Source organism: Ahaetulla prasina, chromosome 18, assembly GCF_028640845.1.
Source record: "Ahaetulla prasina isolate Xishuangbanna chromosome 18, ASM2864084v1, whole genome shotgun sequence".
NCBI lineage: Eukaryota > Metazoa > Chordata > Lepidosauria > Squamata > Colubridae > Ahaetulla > Ahaetulla prasina.
Genome location: NC_080556.1, coordinates 6,654,541 through 6,667,617, shown reverse-complemented (window position 1 = coordinate 6,667,617; position 13,077 = coordinate 6,654,541). Strand labels below are relative to the sequence as shown.

At 45.5% G+C, this 13,077-nt stretch overlaps 1 protein-coding gene across 1 annotated transcript; it reads left to right on the top strand.

Moving 5' to 3' along the window:
- Nucleotides 1–344: 344 nt before the first annotated feature.
- Nucleotides 345–12,415, top strand: GPR157 (G protein-coupled receptor 157). Its single transcript, XM_058161378.1, has 5 exons — nucleotides 345–741; nucleotides 7,724–7,937; nucleotides 9,354–9,551; nucleotides 10,198–10,476; nucleotides 11,271–12,415. The coding sequence occupies exons 1-4, from the start codon at nucleotides 365–367 to the stop codon at nucleotides 10,420–10,422; spliced, it is 1,014 nt and encodes a 337-aa protein (XP_058017361.1). The 5' UTR covers nucleotides 345–364; the 3' UTR covers nucleotides 10,423–10,476; nucleotides 11,271–12,415.
- Nucleotides 12,416–13,077: the final 662 nt, after the last annotated feature.

The following is a 13,077-nucleotide window of genomic DNA, read 5'->3' as shown; positions in this document are numbered from 1 at the left end:
TCCTTTTTCTTTCTCCTTCCCCTCCCCCTTTCTTTCTCCTTTCTTTCCCGTTTTCTTTTTCCTTTCTTTCCGTTCTCTTTCTCCTTCCCTTTCTTTCTCCTTTCTTTCCTGTTCTCTTTCTCCTTTCTTTCCCTTTCTTTCCTTTCTCCTTTCTTTCCCGTTCTCTTTCTCCTTTCTTCTCTTTCTTTCCGTTCTCTTTCTTCTTCTCCTTCCCTTCTTTCTTTCTTTCTTTCTTTCTTTCTTTCTTCTTCTTCTTTCTTTCTTTCTTTCTTTCTTTCCGTTTTCTTTCTCCTTCCCTTTCTTTCCGTTCTCTTTCTTCTCTTTCCCTTTCCTTCCCTCCCCAAGTCCTCCCCCCCTCCACGCCATGTTCCTGCGGGACCCCTCCGCCACTCCGGTCACCCCCTGGGAGCGCGGGGTGGTGCTCCTCTCCTGCGCCCTCTCGGTGCTGGGCTGCTGCCTTCTGCTGGGCACCCAGGCCCGCTGGCCCGAGCTCCGGACGCGGCCCCGCCAGCTGCTCTCCTGCCTCTCGGGAGCCGACCTGCTCTCCGCCGCCTCTTACGCTTACGGGGTGCTGAAGGACTTCGAGGCGTCGTCCTGGGACTGCGTGGCGCAGGGCGCCCTCTCCACCTTCGCCAACACCAGCTCCTTCTTCTGGACCATGGCCATCGCCTTGGACCTCTACTTCGCCATCGTCCGCGGCTCCAGCAGCGCCGGCTCGCTCTGCTTCTTTCACCTGGTGAGGTCGGTCTCTCTTTTACCTGGTTTTGGCGGTGGAGGTGGGGAAGGGCACCCACGCCTCTCTTCCATCTCCTTCAAAAGCCATCTCCATCTCCCCCAAAAGCAGGCTCGCAGAGGACTAGCGCCTTGCAACGCCTCTTGGTGTTAGAAACAAAAGGCCGGCCGGCCCAAAGAAAAGGCTGGGTATTTAACCATCCCCCCACCTCAAAAAAAAACACGCCAGGATGGGATCAACCAACAATTCACAATCATCTTTTTTTCTTTTTTTTTGAGCGCTCAGTTTTGTGGCTCGAAGAGGGACGCGGTGGCTCAGGGACTAGGATGCTGAGCTCGTGGATCAAAAGGTCTGGCAGTTTCAGCAGTTCGAATCCCTCGTGTGCTGCCGTGTAATTGGGGTGAGCTCCCGTCACTTGTCCCGGCTTCTGCCAACCTAGCAGTTCGAAAGCACTTAAAAAAAAAATGCAAGTAGAAAAAAATAGGGACCGCCTTTGGTGGGAAGGGAAGAGCGTTCTGTGCCCGTTGAGTCACGCCGGCCACATGACCATGGAGACGTCTTCGGACAGCGCTGGCTCTTCGGCTTTGAAACGGAGATGAGCAGCGCCCCCTAGAGTCGGGAACAACTAGCATGTATGTGTGAGGGGAACCTTTACTTTTACCTTTACCTTTCTGTGGCTTTATTTTTTTTTTAAAGTTTTGATTAATTTTATTACAACAAGACAACACAATGCAAACATAATATGTGTTTCCGTTTTACATATCAGTTTCATTCCACCTACTTTCTCCTTTATATATTCCCCTTTTCCCCTCTCTTTCATTGTCTTTGTCTTTATCGTCCCGTTATATCTAGTTTTATTTATTTACGATATTTTACACATTTGTCCTCTTCTCTTCTCCATCATTTATGTCCATTGAGTTTTCCTATTCTCTAACCAATCCTACCATTTGGATCATACTTAATAGTATTCTTTCTCTTCCTTTTCTTTTCTTTATTTATTTGATTTATCCATCTCCGCACGGTCCAGAATTTTCTTGATGATTTCTTCCTCTGTTGGTACCTTCTCATTTTTCCAAAACTGTGCGTAGACAATCCTTGCAGCCATGATTATGTGTCATATCAAATTCTCAATATCTTTACTGTAAGTTCTGGTTAATATCCCAAGTAAAAACATCTCTGGTTTCAAGTCCACATTATATCCACTTTTCTATCCAGTTTCTAATTCCAGACCAATATTTTTTTCACTTTAGGACCACCAGAGGTGGTAGTATGTTCCAGGCACTTTTTTTTTTGCATTTCCAGCAGTTTGATGAATTGTTAGGAAACATTTTAGCAAGCCCGTATTGGTGTCAAAGGCCATCTGTAAAACATTTTTAGCTTGTTTTCCTTGAATGCCGTTGATTGTGTAAGTTGAATATTTTATTGCCCGTAATTTCTCCCATTTCTCCAATTCTACATTATAGATTCATAATCATCTTTATTGGTGTGTGTTTTTTGTTGTTGTTTATTTTTAAACATCCTTCTCTTTCCAATTCCACAGGGGTTTTGACCTGTCTTGTAAAATGCAAACCCCCAGTCCCTGTCCCCCCCCTGTTCCCCCCACCACCACCAATTTTTAAAGAAGCGAAATGAGAAGTAGGAATTTTAATATGGGAGTTTTTCTAAAGTTGGGGGATTGCCAGTGTGGAGAATGAGAAAAAGGAAAAGGAAAACAAAGCCGAAATTGGAAATTCTCTTGTTTTATTTCGCCCATTGCAATTAGGATATTTGGGGTTATTTGAAGCGGTTATTTGATCCAAGGACTGTACAGTGCATGAGCATGGGGTTGGACTAGATGACCTCCAAGGTCCCTTCCAACTCTGTTACTCTTACTGACTATAATGTGTGGAAAGGCGAATGAACTTGGGTTTGTGCCAGCAGAGTTTGTCCCGTCCTCCCCACCTTAGCTTGAAAACAAATTGCGCCCCTCCGCTTTGCATCAAAAGTCTGCCTCTTGGTCCCCAGTTCCCATAAGCCACAGCCAGCCAAAGTCAGAGGCAAGGATGATGGAGCTGTGGTTTCCCAAATTCTGCCTTTCTGCTTTTCTCTGGGCGGTGAGCTTGGCGTGGCCCGGACAACAATTCATGGAGACATGAACCTGTTTTTCCAATCCAACAATGTTAATTTTAAAAAAAAGTCAATGAAACTTCTAAGGCACCCCAGAAAAACCGGTTTTTGCTTTCAAAGACCGTTCTATAGTCTTCCTTCTTTTTTTTTCCTTTCCTTTTCTTTCTTTCTTTCTTTCTTTCTTTCTTTCTTTCTTTCTTTCTTTCTTTCTTTCTTTCTTTCTTTCTTTTGCAAATTAATCATCAGATTTGGTGGAAAAGCAAAAAATGCGTCCTCCTTTCTCTTTCCTGGCGTCTTCTTAACACCCCTGCAAGGTAGGCTGAGCCGAGAAATGCCAAACGCTTCTAAGTTCTCCAGAGATATATCCCTGTCCGATGCTCCCATGTAACCATGTTTGTTCGAAAATACTTGTAGCAAGTTGGAGCAAAGGGAAGTTAAAAGTTGCATTTTTATATTTGGCAAACTGTGGTGAAAATAATAATAATAATACTTGTAGCAAGTTGGAGCAAAGGGAAGTTAAAAGCTGCATTTTTATATTTGGCAAACTGTGGTGAAAATAATAATAATAATAATAACAATAACAACAACAACAACAGCAACAACAGGTAACCCTCGAGTTATGACAAGTGAACCCAAAATTTCCGTTGCTAAGCGAAACAGTTGAGTTTTGCCCCATTATACGACCTTTCCTGCCACCGTTGTTAAGTGAATCACTGCAATTGTTAAATTAGTAGCAGGGTTGTTAAGTGAATCGGGATTCCCCATTGACTTTGCTTGTCAGAAGGTCGCAAAAGGGGATCGGGTGACCCCGGGACACTGCAACCGTCGTAAATATGAGTCGGTTGCCGTCTGAATTTTGATCATGCGACAAGGGGATCCTGCAACGGTCGTTAAGTGTGAAAAATGGTCGTAAGTCACTTTTTTAATTGGCGTAACTTTGAACAGTCGCTAAACTAAACGGTCATAAGCTGAGACTTACCTGTATACAGACGATCCCAAATCAGTCTCTTCTCCTTGGTGACTTCTATCCTATACAGATAGTCCCCAACTTACAACCGTTCATTTAGTGACCGAAGTTACAACAGCACTGGGAAAAAAAAGCGACTTACGACCATTTTTCACACTTATAACCGTTGCAGCGTCCTCAAGATCACGTGATCAAAATTCAGACGCTTGGCCACCGACTCGTATTTATGACGGTCGCAGCGTCCCAGGCTCACGTGATCCCCTTTGGCGACCTTCCAACAAGCCAAGCCAGATTCGCTTAACAACCGTGTTACCAACTGAACGACTGCATTGATTCACTTAACAACGGTGGCAGGAAAGGTCGTACAACTGGGGCAAAACTCACTTCGCCAATGTTTCACTTAGCAACGGAAATTTGGGGCTCCATTCTGGTCGCAAGTCACCTGTTCCTTGGGCGGATATGTGAATATATTTAAGACGCCCTGAAATGCATTTCTGGTGGTGCCATTGTAAATGAGTCGTGTTTGCACTTCAAAATGCTTCCATTGTAATATCAGGTGGCTTTGAGTTCCTCAGGCTGTAGAGATGCTTGACAAGAGAGTCTGGAGTGGTTGTGCAAACAAGAGAGACGTCTGACCTTTGCACCCGAGGCAGGGTTCACATTCTGTCACCACCGGTTCGCCAAAAACCGGGAATGTGAGCGCGTGCTGAATATACCAACTCTGCTTTGCACGCTTCCGAGAAAGAGTCTTGAGCAGGCGGGCGGAGGGGGTGCGTCTGCAACCGATTTTTCTTCAAAGGCTTCCCTGGCATGCGAATTGATTTTACGTTTAGCTGTCATCTTTTTTGCATCCTGATTCGGCGTTCGGGGCGGGTCACCTTCCACCAGCCGATTCCCCTTAAAGGCGAAATTAATGGGTGGGTGTGTGTTTTACTCCTTGACGTTTCTTAGGAAAGAACAGGGAGAGAGGGGAGTTTGAAGATATTTGGAGGCCCGATTCCCATCATCCCCCTCCCTTCCCCCACCCCCCACCCCCGTGTTGGCTGAGCCTGACTGGACTTGTGATCCCAAAGCTGGAGGAACGCTCAAGTGTTTGAGAATGGAAACATTCCAGGGGGGTAAATTCCAAGTTTGCGTTGATCCCGAAGCCTTGGTTTGAATGCATTTTATTATATTTTTGGGTGCAGTGTGATATATGACGAGGTGAGCAGAAGAATCTCAGATCCAGGCCTGTTAGATTTTCTTTGACCGATATTTCACTTGGAATCAAGCTGTCCTCCGAATTCCAGGCTATGGTGGTGCAGACAGCTAGCAATGTGTGGCTTTCCGGTGAAGGAGTCTGCTACCCGTTGCGTCTCTGCACGGTTATCTGTTCTTCCTCGGAACAGCTTACCAACAGCTTCCCGATGGAACAGAAGTTGCCTTCAGAAGTTGTGGGAGCTTCATCGCTGGAAGAAAGGATGAAGAGACTGGGCTGCCATGTGTCAGAAACGGTGTAGGGCCATGAGGGCGGACCTACGGCACACGTGTCAACAGGTGGCACGCAGACCCCTCTCTGTGGGCGTGCGCCCTGTCGCCAGCTGCTCTTCCAAGTTGCGGCGCGCGCCAGCCGAAGTGGCGAAACTGGAGCGCACGTGCCAGAACCCAAAAGAGATCGGCTGGCTAGTGTGCACTCACACCCGACCAGCTGTCTAGCGTGCATGTACACTGGAACCTGGTGGAGCAACTGGTTGCTGCGCGCAAGCACACTGGCCAGCTGCTCCCTTCCTGGGTCCGACCTCACATGCATGCGCTCCAGTTTCGGCAAGGTTAGCCATCACTGGTGTAGGGTCTCCTGCTTGGGCAGGGTGGGGGGGGGTTGGACTATTTATTTATTTATTTATTGTTTCCATTTCTATACCGCCCTTCTCCGAAAGGACTCAGGCCAAAGTAAAAACAATTAGTACAATTTTTAAAACCAGTTTAAAAGGAAAATTTAGAGTTGGTTGAGAACTTAAAACCAATAAAACCCATGATTAAAACCCCATTAGGCGAGTCCTGCACGATGAAACAGAAATGTTTTCAGCTCGCGTCGAAAGGTCCGAAGATCAGGGAGTTGGCGGATACCTGGTGGTAGCTTGTTCCAGAGGGTTTGGGTGCCCCCACAGAGAAGACTAGATGACCTCCAAGGTCCCGTCCAACTCTGTTATTATTCTGTTATTCAAAAGTTGTGGGAGCTTCATCCCTGGAAGCTTTCAAGAAGAGACCGGACTGCCATTTGTCAGAAATGGTGTGGGCAGGGGGGAGGGGGAGGGGTTGGATTAGATGACCTACGAGGTCCCTTCCGACTCTGTTAATCTGTAAAGACTTCCTGCCTGCCTAAACTCGTGGCCAGACCCAGAAACCAACAACAACAACAAAAAAAGAAACTACATTAAAGAACCAGGGGTCTTGGACTGCACCTCCCATCAATATGAGTCTGGCTTTGCTTGCTGGGCGGTGGAATCCCACCTCTGCAGTCTTAATTTGAGTTGGCTCTTTTTTTTTTTTTTAAAGTCATATTTGTTGTTGTGCAGAGCAAGCGGTTCAATGTTTCAGAAGTCCAAATTAATTCATGGAAGTTAGCCTCGTTGGCTATTCAGGGACTGCCTGGAAGAGGGATTATATTGCAAATAACCTACAAAAATCGCATTAGTGAAATGTCAGGCTCTTTGCTTGTGACTAGAGTGTATTTATAGCTCTGGGGGGGTATTTTACAACTGGAGCTAATTTTAGACAGCCACTTCAGTTGACAAAGAACTGAGGTGCTCTGATACACTGGTGGGTTAGTCGATCTGCCTCTCAGTTTATTCACATCTGGATTAAACTGGACAAGTGTCAGTCCGGATTGCAATTATAATCCAGTTCTGCAATCTGTTTTCACTGTTTTGAGTCCAGACAGTGAACGTTAGAAGTAGGGAGGAAAAAAATAGTCTGGGATTATGTGTTGTGACCTGCCGACGGCCTGCGGAGCTGGCAGCAGAGTCGGACAGTGAGGAGGTTAGGGAGGAACATGGGCCAAGTCCTGGAGTGTGGGGAAGGCTCGGACAAGGGCTCTGAGTCGGAGGCAGAGAGAGGGCCAGGGCCATCCGGTAGTCGTTTGCTGCCTCCAGAATCTGACATCAGCGAGGCAGAAGAACAGCGTGAGCCTGTTCCCAGTGTGCGCATGTGCAGAGCGGCCAGGAGACAGGAACAATTAAGAAAACAGGGTCGACTTGGGAGTAAGGCTTGGAGATGATTGGCCCCTATTTAGCCCACTTGTGAGGGTCTATTCTGCCCATTTTGATGGTGTTGTGGTCCTCCAGCAGCCTGTGGAGCTGGCAACCGAGTCAGACAGCGATGAGGCTGAGGTGAAGCCAGGGCCATTGGGGAGTGAGGTGCGGACTCCAGAGCCTCCAGAGACTGATAGTAGTGAGGCAGAGGAACAGGAGGAGCCTGTTCCTAATGCACGCATGAGAAGAGCTGCCAGAAGGCAAGAGCAGCTCAAGCAAAGAGGAAGACTAGGGAGTAGGGCCAAGAGTTGATTGGCCCCTCCCATAAGGCTTAAAACAGATCAGCAACGGCGTTTGGGCTTTGCCGGAAAACAACGTTGACAGCTTCGTCTTCTTGCATTTATTTTTGTATCGGTGACTTCTGAACGTTTGCCAAGAAAGGCCTTTGGCAGTTTGCCTAATTGGACCAAGGTTTGTGATAGGACTGAGGAATTCCTGTTGGGAGGAATTTGTTTTAATTTCGTTGAGCGACGCTGGGAATGAAGTCATTCTCAGCTGTTCGAATAAAGTTTGTTTGTTTCACGGACCGAGTTTCCTACTGCCTACTTGGGCCTGGTTCACAATAGATGGCTCCAAATCTTCCTTTCTTCCCCCCCCCCCTTTTCTCTCTCTCGCCCCTGTTTGCAGCTGGGGGATTCCTCTTGGCATCACCGCGGCTGCCGTGGCCTTGAAAAAAATTGGTTACGACGCGTCGGATGTCTCGGTTGGCTGGTGCTGGATTGACATCAATGCCGAAGATCGCCTTCTCTGGATGTTACTGGCCGGGAAATTGTGGGAAATCTTCGCTTACGTGACCTTGCCGTTTTTTTATATCCTGATCAAGAAACACATCAACCGAGCGGTGGGTTAACTCAGAATGTGATCAGCTTGGGGCGGGGGAGCTTATGCAGGCGTCCGTCGACTTACGACGGTTCCTTTAGCGACCGTGTCGAAGTTACAGCGGCACTGACAAAAGGGACTTCCGCAGGGGTGAAATGTGACATTTGTTACTACCGGTTCTGTGGATGTGGCTTGGTGGCTGGGTGAACGTGGCCAACTTTTTTTTTTTTTTTTTTACTTTTAAAAGCATTTTTTCTACAACCTTTTCGGCCGAAGAGGTTGTAAAAAAAATGCTTTTAAAAGCCCGCGATGATCAGGCAACTCAGCTGGGATCGCCAGAGGGAAAAAAAGCTTTTAAAGGGTTCTGGCGATCCCAGCTGAGTTGCCTGATCATCAGAACCTTTTAAAAGCAATTTTTTATATCTATCTATCTATCTATCTATCTATCTATCTATCTATCTATCTATCTATCTATCTATCTATCTATCTATCTATCATCTATTTATCATCTCTATCATCCCTCCCTCCTTTCCTTCCCTCCCTTCCTCCCATCCATCCATCCACCATCCCTGTCTGTCCATCCATCCATCCATCCATTTACCTACCTACCTACCTACCTACCTACCTACCTACCTACCTGTGTCAGTCTGTCTGTCTATCTATCAATCATCTATCTACTTACCTATCTATCTACCTATCTATCATCTATTTATCTACTTATCTATCTATCTATCTATCTATCTATCTATCTATCTATCTATCTATCATCTATTTATCATCTCTATCATCCCTCCCTCCTTTCCTTCCCTCCCTTCCTCCCATCCATCCATCCACCATCCCTGTCTGTCCATCCATCCATCCATCCATTTACCTACCTACCTACCTACCTACCTACCTACCTACCTACCTACCTACCTACCTACCTACCTACCTACCTACCTACCTACCTGTGTCAGTCTGTCTGTCTATCTATCAATCATCTATCTACTTACCTATCTATCTACCTATCTATCATCTATTTATCTACTTATCTATCTATCTATCTATCTATCTATCTATCTATCTATCTATCTATCTATCTATCTATCCATCCATCCATCCATCCATCCATCCATCCATCCATCCATCCATCCATCCATCCATCCATCCATCCATCCATCCATCCATCCATCCATCCATCCATCTATCTATCTATCTATCTATCTATCTATCTATCTATCTATCTATCTATCTACTTCACCTACCTACCTATCATCTATCTACTTACCTACCTACCTACCTATTATCTATCACCTTTTATTTATTTATTCAATTTATATAGCCTCCCCTCCCATCTAGTCAATGGGCAGTTTATCACATTTTAAAACGAAAAGCATAGAAACCTTCAAAATAATTATACATCTAATGGGGGGGGGGGGCTCCCTGTTTTCTTTCCCAGCATGCAGCCCTCTCTGAGTATCGGCCCATTTTGTCCAGGAACCGGTCTTCCCAACTGAGAGCAGCCTCCATAGCGGACAAGAAGCTGACCTTAATCCCAATTATTTTCATCTTTCTGCGTATCTGGAGCACCGTACGGTTTGTGCTGACCCTTTCCGGTTCCCCTGCAGACCAAAACTGGCTCCTGGTAATACTTCACGTGAGTTTCAAAAAAATAACCGAGTTTCAAAAAAAAAAATTACAGGTTTCCTGGATGTTATAGGATGTAGTGGTGGCGGTGGGGATAATGTGAACTTGGGCATGCAGCTGCCTCCAGATGTTTTAGAATAACAGAGTTGGAAGGGACCTTGGAGGTCTTCTAGTCCAACCCCCTGCTTAGGTTGGAAACCCTACACCACTTCAGACAAATGTTTATCCAACATCTTCTTAAAAGTGTTGGAGCATTTACAACTTCTGCAGGCAAGTTGTTCCACTGGTTAATTGTTCTAACTGTCAGGAAATTTCTCCTTAGTTCTAAGTTGCTTCTCTCCTTGATTAGTTTCCACCCATTGCTTCTTGTTCTACCCTTAGGTGCTTTGGAGAATAGTTTGACTCCCTCTTCTTTGTGGCAGCCCCTGAGATATTGGAAGACTGCTATCATGTCTCCCCTAGTCCTTTTTTTCCTTAAACTAGACATACCCAGTTCCTGCAACCGTTCTTCATATGTTTTAGCCTCCGGTCTCCTTTGTGCAGCAAAGGATTCTGGGAATTGAAGTCCACTCTGTTTAAAAGAGCTTTTATCTTCATTCCAGAAGCAAAATAAAAAAATAAATTAAAAAAAAAATCTCTCTCCTTTTCCCCACCAGGGAGTTGGGAACACGTTTCAAGGAGCTGCGAATTGCATCCTCTTCGTCTTTTGCACCCGAGTCGTCCGGAATAAGCTGTTTTCTTCCTTGTGCTGCTGGCGACAGTCGAACCCGGAGCCTCCCCCGTCGAGTTTGGAGACCAGCTTCCAGGCAGAGGCTCCCCTGGGCAAAGACTGGGAGCTGCAAGGCAGCAATAGCACAGGGGAAGACTTATCCAGCCCCTGAACGTTGGCTTGCGTCGTGATGGAAATCAGCTTTTTGCCTGGTGGGATTTTCATCGTGAGTGTTTTTAGCTTGCCCTAATTTTGCAAGGAGAGAGGAGAGAATGGAATGGAATGGAATGGAATGGAATGGAATGGAATGGAATGGAATAGAATAGAATAGAATAGAATAGAATAGAATAGAATAGAATAGAATAGAATAGAATAATTGGAATTGGAAATGAATAGAATAGAATAGAATAGAATAGAATAGAATAGAATAGAATAGAATAGAATAATTGGAATTGGAAATGAATAGAATAGAATAGAATAGAATAGAAAAGAAAAGAAAAGAAAAGAAAAGAAAAGAAAATATGGAACGTAATGTAATAGGATAGAATAGTTGAAAGGGACCTTGGAGGTCTTCTAGTCCAACCATTTGTCTGATGGTTGTCTTAGGCTTTCCTGCCTAAGCAGTTGGTTGGACTAGAAGACCTCAAACATCCCTTCCAACTCTGTTATTCTATTCTATTTCAGACAAATGATTGTCTAACATCTTCTTAAAAGCTTCCAGTGTTGGAGCATTCACAGCTTCTGGAGGCAAGTTGTTCCACTGGTTAATTGTTCCCACTGTCAGGAAATTTCTCCTTAGTTCTAAGCCGCTTCTCTCCTTGATTAGTTTCCACCCGTTGCTTCTTGTCCTACCTTCTGGTGCTTTGGAGAATAGCCTTGACTCCCTCTTCTTTGGGGCAGCCCCTGAGATACTGGGACGCTGCTATCGTGTCTCCCCTGGTCCTCCTTTTCATCAGACTCGTGTTATATGGTTTCTGATTTTTCTACTAAAACCTACCCTTTCCTTGTGTTCTTGTTCAGACAGAGAACAAAGATGCTGAGTGCCTACCGCAGATAATATTCATTCACCTGAGGAAGAAGAAGTAGAAGAAGAAGAAAACAAACAAACATAGATGTTTGGACTTTTTAAAAGACGCTATGAAGACATGATTTTTTAAAATTTATTAATTCGAGCTTTAAGAATAAAAGAGGAGAGCGTGTTGAATGAAATGTTAAGGAACAAGACTTCCTAGGTTTAACGAGGGAACGGAGCAGGGCTGGGCTGCCAGGGGTTCGCAGGGGTTCGGGAGAGACTCTAGCTAAGTTTCTGTGCAGTTCGGACAACCCCCCAAATCCCATTCTTGGCTGGCCCCGCTCACCCCTCCCCTCTTCTCCCAGGAGTCCCCACGTGGCCCGTTTTGGATGCAGGTAAGTGCAGGGCCCGCGTGGAGGCTAGGGGAGGGCAAAAAACGGGCCTGTTTCCGGCCTCCGGAGGGCCTCCAGAGCCTGGGGAGGCAGTTTTTGCCCTCCCAGAGGCTCAAAGAAAGCCTCCGGAGCTCAGGAGGGCAAAAAGTCTCTCCCCCCCAGTCATGGTGCAGGAGGCCGGCTAGGCCACGCCCACCATGGCCACGCCCACCCAGCAGCCAGGCAGATAACCCCTTGCTAAAATTTTTGAAGCCCATCCCTGGGGAAAGGAAAGCCGTGGCTGTCGATGCCCTATTTGGAAATCATAGAAGAAAGAGAGAGAAAAACTACAGGACCCATGATCCTCAACTAGCCTGATCTGGGATGGACGTTGGAGTCGAGCAATTGCCGGCAATTTTCTTCTTGAAACGATGCATCCGAGATGGATACTAGTGGGTGGTATATCGGTTCCTTCTGATTTTATTGCAACCCACCCAGGAAAGCGATTGGACTCGCACATGTCTGGTTCCAGTGGACACCCACAATTTTGGGAGATGGCACTTTGTTGGCCTTCGAATAAATGCTGCAATTTATTTTATTTTATTTTATTTTTTTTAAATTTTTTGAGCCAGGCTGATTTTTTTGGGTTCTTCTGTATACCTCACTTCCTTCTGTGTATTGGTGCGTTTCAAACATTGGTGCAACAAAACTCTTAAATGTACAGATCAAAGTTTAATTTTCCATCCGCCTCGTTGAAAGGGATGTGGCCGGGGGGGGGGGGCGGCTTTGAACAAAAGTGTTTTTTTTAAAATAAATAAATAAATAAACGAGCTTTGAATCTTTGCTTTAATTTCTGCAGTTCAATTTAGAGAAAATGACAAAGATTCTTCAAAAGTATATCTCAAGATATATGTTTGTGTGTGTATGTGAGAGAGTTTTTCACGAGTTTTTTCGTGTTCGGTTGTTTGCTAGGTTTTTAAAATCATTTTCACAACCTTCTTGTGTTGAAGTAACAATTTTTACTCGCCTCACTTGTGATTTCTCGGTTTGGGCTCCCATTCTGAGCTTCTGCATCGGAGACGAATCCCTTGTGTGTCTAAACACACTTGGCCAAATAAAGTATTCAATCCATTAATTTCACCCATTTCATGGGAAAACGGGGTGTTTCAATTCAGTCAATCATGAAAAACTGATCTTGGCGGACTGGGAAGAAAGTGCGGATAAATTGGCTTTTGAATCGGGATGGAAGACCACCAGGAGATCACCGGGTGCTGAGATACAGAGGAAAGTTGGGAAAAACTTTCTGCACCAAAAATGCTGGGAAAATTATGGGCAGACCCTAAAACTGGAAGACCCTAGATGTAAATTTATGCAAACTTCACTTAACAAAAGTCTACCTTAGCAACAGGAATTTCAACCATGGAAGGTGGAACTCCCTGCATGT